The sequence below is a fragment of the Drosophila simulans genome, chromosome 2L (assembly GCF_016746395.2).
Source record: "Drosophila simulans strain w501 chromosome 2L, Prin_Dsim_3.1, whole genome shotgun sequence".
Taxonomy (NCBI): domain Eukaryota; kingdom Metazoa; phylum Arthropoda; class Insecta; order Diptera; family Drosophilidae; genus Drosophila; species Drosophila simulans.
Genome location: NC_052520.2, coordinates 1077892 through 1085138, shown reverse-complemented (window position 1 = coordinate 1085138; position 7247 = coordinate 1077892). Strand labels below are relative to the sequence as shown.

The window sequence follows — 7247 nt, the reverse complement described above, 5'->3', positions numbered from 1 at the left end:
TCATAACTAGACTATATCTATGGCATAAATCAAAGTTGTTTGTGTTATGAAACTGACTTGAAAGCTGTCGAGCAACACAGTGTCCCGAGTACATATTCCAAACTATCCCCAAATAACAGAACTGCAACTGAAACACTTATGGAAATTTTGAATGAAACTTTGCCGCCACTAATTATAGTTAGAAGCCTGCTAAACAATTGAAAAGAAGCCTGCAACTATGACAAAATAACAACTATGAATAACAACAAAATTTACACGAGTTCAATGAATGACATTAATAAAGATTTACATGAAATGTAATGCCAAATGTGGGTTTTAATTGCTTTTGTGGGATTTTCTGTTTGCTTTGCTATGTAGATTATAACACTTCTCTCTGTGGGCTTCAAAACTCCTGAATGGATTCCACCGTTAACTTTTGCAGCCGAGAAGTATGCAACCCTTTATGTGCGCCCTTTTTCATTGCCCACATTCCTGCTTGCCATTCAAAATGGCAAAATGGCCTCCCGTCCCCTGAGTAATAATGGCCGCCGGATGCCATTGGCAACCTGTTGCAAACCAGCACCAGCACTTACCCCTTTGGCAGCCCCAACAGCAAAGCTCAACGTTAAACGACCCTTTTTGCCAGCAGCAGCAGTCGTAATCCCTCCATTCAGGCGGAAACAGAACTCATTATGGAGGCATTAGCATGCAGCTCGCTTTTGAGCCAAGTGATCAAATTAATTGCCGAGCCAACTGCGACGCCTTGGCATGTGAACGGCCATTGTCTAGGTTTCTGGGTGGGATTGCGTGGTACTGGCACCTCTTCCAGTGCATCGTCGCCACCTGGAAGCGGATGACATGGGTGGAGTTCTGGGGGCTGGATCTGGATGGCTGTGCTCCGGGTGCCGCCTACGTCGGCAACAGGCTGTTGCGGCGGAGCTTTCCTCGGAAAAAACCGGCGCAGGCGCCGCTCTGACACACTAACACAGAGGTAACGGACAGGCGCAGTGGGTGGTGGCCACCAGCACTCGGTGCTCGGGCCACGAAAGTGAAAGCTGCGACTTTCAAACTGTTGCGTCCTGGCTCGGAACTCAGAACTCAGAACTCGGAGCAAAATCAATAGCCATAAAGTTTGGCCAGCGCAAACAGCTGTCAACCTACGTCAAATGGCCAAGCGGAGGTGGTGGGCGGCGACTTTCGGCCCGGCCATTGTTGTTGCTCTAGGGCAGCTTTCGCGGGACATAACCCTCTCTTCCAAAGCTGTTGAGGTACCCTGTAGATTCCGGGTTCCAAGTGGATGTTGCTTGTTCTCTAGTTGTCTTATATTCGACTTTTACAGGGTATTCTCTACTTTGTAGTCTGTAGCTGGCATCTCTGACAATTGACGCTTGATACTCGCAGTTTCACTAGAAAAATATGTGTCAGATTACAATTGCGGACATGTTGATAGTTTTCCGAAGTGCTCTTGCAATAGCCAAGTGTCATAAGTTTGAAAAGTTCAGCTATTTCTCTCTTATTTATTTAATGCTTAAATTGTATATGACTTATTATGAATCGTGGGAAAATTGATATTACTGATATTATCGTACTGACAATTTAAACTGCATTAAAATCAAATTAAAAGGAACAAAATTCTTTATAAGGATTACCCCCCAATAATATTTCCAGATAAGTGCTTAAATTTCGGCCGCATCTGTGGACCCATGAAAGCATAGCCAAAAGCTTGAGTGGAGCTTTAACTTAACGGTGCGTGTGCCTAACCTACAGCACACACACACACACGCACGCGCAGCATTTTGATGGGCTGTAAGCGAAATGCGTAGGAATTCGGACTGCTTTCGGGTGCGTGCGTGTGAGGGCACACTGTACAGCACACAAGCTGGCTGGCGGGAGGAACTCCGAGCAGCGAGTCCACGAGAGCGACTACGAGGCAGGGCTGCCGAGGAACGGCGCTTCAGTAGGACAGGCAGTCCTTCGGCTGACGGTCAACGCGAGCGAAAAGCCAGAAAAGAGCAGCAGCAGCTAGGACTTGGGCAGCACGAAAAATAGTGAAATAAGGAAAACCACAGTAAGGAGGCGTTAGTTGCTGTTATTATATTAAATAACACTTTTCACCGACTGAAAAGCGATCCAAGACCGTGGGAATATGGCGCCCGAAAAGCTCGTGTGTGTTTTATTTTTGTGGCTGAAAGCGAAACGAAAAATTTGACACTGAACTTCATCAAACGCTAAACTTGTGAACTTGTGTGCGTGTGAAAGTGCGGCGGTGTGTGCGTGTGTGTGTTTGTGTGAAAGAACATTTGAAGTGACAGCCCAGAAGTATGCTACACAAAATGTCAGCCAGCCATATGCCACCAGTGTTTTCGCAACCGAGCCACTTCCCTCGGTTTTCCACCGTTTCCCTTGGCCTTTCCTGGCTATTTCTGTTCTGTTCCGCGTGTTTTGTGCACGCGCCCACAATTAGCCAGAGTCCAAAACCAAGGCGACTTTGGGCCCAGAAAGCCAAAAAAAACAAGTCCTATTTCCGAGAGTGTGTGTCGCAGTTTATTGCGTAGTTAAATGGCCAGTTTCTCTCCCGTTTCGCGACGCCCAAAAAGGCGAGTAGGCTAAATAATGTGGCCCGCTTTTCGCTTTGTATGGCCACGAAATTGAAACATGTGGGCCAATATCAACAGCGAGGCGGCAATTAGACGCCAGTGCCCACAAATAATCGCACGTCATCCGTGCGCCTGCGAACACCTGCAGGCCACCCACACACACACGCACACACACGGCAACTAGACACCCACACAGCCACAATACAGCCGGTGCTCTTGGAAGCTCGCTCTCTTTTGGGCCAAACTCTCTTTAACGTCTTCGAAGCGCCTGGCTTCTGGCTTATGGCTTTCGGCTTCAGGCTGCTGTCGTCAGTCGCTGACGTTGTTTGCGTCAAAAAGAAGTGCTGCTAACGAAACCCACTATATACACATATAATATACATAGATGTACATATTATGTACACACGGGCGAAATTAATCGAAATCTATACGATCTAGGAGCAACGGCAGCGGTACAAGCAACAGCAACTGGAGAGGGGAGCGACACAGGACACAGGACACAGGACTCAGGACACACGAAAAGAACACAACCAATATAGAGACCTATAATCACCGCACATCATCAATTTGCATGTCTTCGTTCGTTTGCGCTGAATATGAAGTAAACAAATACATGAGCCACGCCATAAATGTCAAACTGAGGTAAGTCACAGCCATTTATAGTCGGGGTATAGTGCGATATAGGGTTGCCAGCTAAGTGATGTGACCTTTTCGCAACAGGTGCGTGTACCCATTACCCCCTGCCACCTGCTCAACTTGCCCCGGGATGTAGGCAACGTTCCTGCAACGGAAAGCAATTAATGGCGCGTGCTTCTTGATTGCAAAATTCCTCAATGGGGGTCGCTTCTAAATATTTAATTAAGGAAACCGCTCGGCGTATTGATAAAACGTCTAAAGCCAATCGATTCTTAAGGCGATTCACCTAATGAATGCCGTATTAATATTGCAATGGCCTTAAGTGAATCTACGTGGTGTACGTCAGCAAACCAACTATATTACTCTCGAAGAAAAATTTAGCTTGGAAAATAATAGGTATTTGACGTAAGCGAAGTTTTAAGTAAGGAACTGGAATTTAACATTTTTTTATAACATAGAATTAATGTGCATTATACGTATACGTAATTTACGTATACGTGATATCTGACTGTTGATATTTTGCACCTATTACAAGTAGCAAAATAGGTTAAATGCCCATAAAAATAGTTATATCAGCCGGCTGATATGAAAATAACATAAAATCAGGGTGGAGAATTTCTATATTTCAATCACAGAAATGGGCAATTGCAATCATGATTTATTTGACTGCAGATAAGGTCTGGTCAACTGAGTCCCAATTCGAGGCACCTCGCTGGCCTGAGACAAAAAGATTTAATGGTCATGTCGCACCCACAAATAGACCAGCAGAAAGCTGGCATAATAATGTCAGGGGGATATGGTGACCCATTCGCGGACTCCCACTCGCGATGTAGCCCCATTTGATAGGGCGCTCTGTGATCCCCGTGCAATCCCTTTATGATTTTGTTTGCTCGGGCATTCAGTGCACGGCCACCACTTGTTGTTGGCCAACTCAGGCGGCTGGACATGTGACTCGATTGTATTTGCAGCTGGCGTTGCCATGGCCGTCATTCTGGGAATAGGACGCGCCGGATCCACTGACTCATTCATCAAGCACGGGGACCTGCTGGGCGTGGGCTTTGTGTCGACTTCGTGGCGATTGATTGAATGCCGTTGCCGTTGACATGGCCGCTGGCATACGCGAGCTGCAGAGGAGAAGCCCGAAAGATGAGGTCGTGGTCCAGAGGCCACACGCCACAAGTGCGTTAAATATAGCCCTGGCTGACCACGGACATTGGGCATCGGGTATCGGACTTTGTACGTAAGTGTCGCACAAAAGCCCGCTGTTTGATTAAGGGCTGCGTCAACAACCGGAAGCGGGGGCGTGGCATGGAGCCGTACTAAAAATGAAACGAAAATATTTTCGCGTAAACATAAACAAGTCGGCGTATGAAATGGGCATTCATAACGGCTCACATAAAAGCGCGTTCATCCGCCACCGAAACCCAAATACGGTGGCCATCCTGAAAGGACAACTTACGACGTACTTTAGTTTTAATACTAAACCAACAGAGATACAGAGATACAGATACGATTCCCCATAGCCAGAAGTCGGGGCAGTTAAGCATGCGTGAATTCGACATTATATTTTGATGGCCCCTAAAAGAAAGTCTAGCAATTGCATAAATATTTTCACGCTGGCCTCGCCGAACAAATAAGCAAACAAGTTTCGCCTCTGTGGGCATAACAAAGATTGATGGAGGCTGAAAGTGAATTAAATTGGCTTTAAGTTGGCCCAGAATATTAAATTCTCCCTTTACCTTTGGCAGGTCCCTCTGGGGGATGTATTTAAAATTAAAATTGATTCTGAACCTTTCTCGAGATTGACAATCATGGGATTTCGTGAACTTTAACTTTCTATATACATACTATATAGTAATGTGTCTTGAAACCAACAATAAACATAAAGTCTATCTAGGACGTGTCTCCTTTAATTTTGCCATATGAGAGGGCAACCATCTTTTCAATCGACTTCCAACCCCCATCGGTTTTGTGAGCTATGTATATAATTATATTAAATAATACGACAAAGTATATCAGCACTGGGTGGGTATCTATACATATCCCTTTTAATTGCTAACGAGCTCCATCTGCGCCTGGGGAGAACCATCAAAGGAATCGTAGATTAGCTCTACCTTTTTATATATAACCACATTACCGTAGCGCAGTTTAATTAGATGGCCGACCTTGCCCCACGTAATCATTCACGGAAACTCCGTGCAATCGCAGCCAGGTCCTTGTTAGCCCCACGATAACCTGACCTCCGGCACTCTCTTCCATGGGATTATAAATGGCTGAAAAAGTGGCTAGATTAGAGTGGGCGTGGGTTCGAGTTGGTAACGGCTGTCAGGGCAATCGCCGAACGCAATTAATTTTAAACTGAGCAAATATTAATCATAATTCCATACGCCAACGGAGCAGAGCGCCCCAGTTAAGCAATATCCTAGCCGCACACACGCACACGTACGAATCCATGACATCAGGCTAAGGATACGAGAAACAACACAGGACACAATGGCGTCATATGGACAAATGTCTGTATTACAGAACCTCGACTATTCGTCTACGACAAGGCAATCCATTTACTTGATGAGATTGCAAGCAGTTTGGTGACATTGAAAGCGCGTTTATTAGGGTTGCCCTGTCTCCCCGATTCCGCCCCTCGCCACACCCACCGAAGGGTGCAACGCCCCTCTTTTAGTTGCGGGCGGGAGTTATAACAAATGCTTATGTGAGCCAAGTTCATTCATAAAAGGCGCTGCGTCAGGCAACAGCCGAAAAAAGCCCGGAAAAACAGGGGGCAGGAAAAACGAAAACAGTGAGGAAAATCAATGGTGGCAGTGGCAACCCTGGCTCCACCCACTCCCACTGCTAAAAATAGCCCAAGCAGATATATCAAGCCATAACATTTTCGACACAATTTCGCGAGGCAGCTGCGGCTGGTCGTGAGCTGAGCTCCAAAAACTGACTTGGCACTCTGCTTAGTAGGCGGAATGTAGAAAGGAGCCCACACACTGACAATGGAAAGCACTGGCAAACGAAAATGAAAGGAAATTTGGCAGGCACAGTAGAAATTCGCTAGAGTGAAAGATGCAATTGTGTGTCAAATTTCATCTGCTCTTCAGACTCGGCATCTTTTCATTTTGAACATCTTTGAATGCTTTTCGGAAATGTCTAGAAAGGTTTCGTTCTAGAAAAACCTTCATTCTAGCGATGCTGTACTGTAATGTTTAGGCGGGTGGGAGAGCCTTTTGGAACATTCGCGCTGTTGCTATTTTTGGCTACCGAACTTGTAGGCCCCAAGAGGAGGCAGGAAGATTGTCAGGACGAGCTGCCTCCCGAATGGCCGACGAGAGCTCGCTCCCATCCCGATTCCCTTGAAACGTAGGCGCCGCCTTCGGGAAAAGCTCGTCGCGGCTTGCGCGGAAAAGCTCCTTGCGTGGGCGTCGCGCTGCCAGCGGAGCAACAGGGGCAACCGTGGGACAGCGGGAAATGGGAAAGCGGAGGGGCGGGAAATCGGAAAAGCAGCAGCTGGCGAAGCAACAGCAAAAGCTGCATCGAGCTTTCGTCCGCTTCCCCAGGCAGCTGGAAGGCAGCTGGAAAGTGGCTTCGGCTGAAGCAGTCGGCTCCGCTCGGGCGCTACCTGATGCTCAGTGCTCCACGGACGGCTGGATCCATCGACGCCGTTCAGTTCAACCTGGGGAGCGGAGCAACCAAGTGTTGAGCGGTTAAATAAGAAGGCGCCCGCCTACCACACGTAGGCGGCGGAGTCCCAGCCAGTGTTCTGCGCCAGCTACTTCAGCGCCCGAGGACGAGTGCCAGTGCCAAGTGCCTAGTTCCCAGTGGCAGTGCCAGTGGCCCAAGTTCTGCTCCTGGTGCGATAAGCGCGTAAGCCTAACATATGGCACCCAGCATCGATGCCAGCCGTCGGCACTTCTTGCGGTGAGTTTTTCGGGGGATGGGCATGGGCAGGAGGTTGTGCCCTCTTTGGAGGCAACACAATTTACTCGCTAGCCAAATGCAGGTCTAGAAGTAACTTGCATAATAATCATACTG

At 47.5% G+C, this 7247-nt stretch overlaps 1 protein-coding gene across 2 annotated transcripts in view; it reads left to right on the top strand.

The window, feature by feature from the left end:
• Positions 1 to 1892: 1892 nt before the first annotated feature.
• The window catches only part of LOC6730520 (receptor-type tyrosine-protein phosphatase N2), a 39064-nt gene continuing 33709 nt past the window's right edge, over positions 1893 to 7247 (top strand). The window contains exons 1-2 of one of the 2 annotated variants that reach the window (XM_039291317.2): positions 1893 to 2047; positions 3015 to 3218. Coding sequence is in view for 1 of the 2 variants with exons in the window: in XM_039291311.2 (XP_039147245.1) it covers positions 7109 to 7133 (25 nt within the window). In the remaining variant the exon portion in view is untranslated. Of the gene's footprint in view, positions 2048 to 3014; positions 3219 to 6874; positions 7134 to 7247 lie in introns of those variants that run through there. The other variant, XM_039291311.2, reaches the window with a different exon arrangement.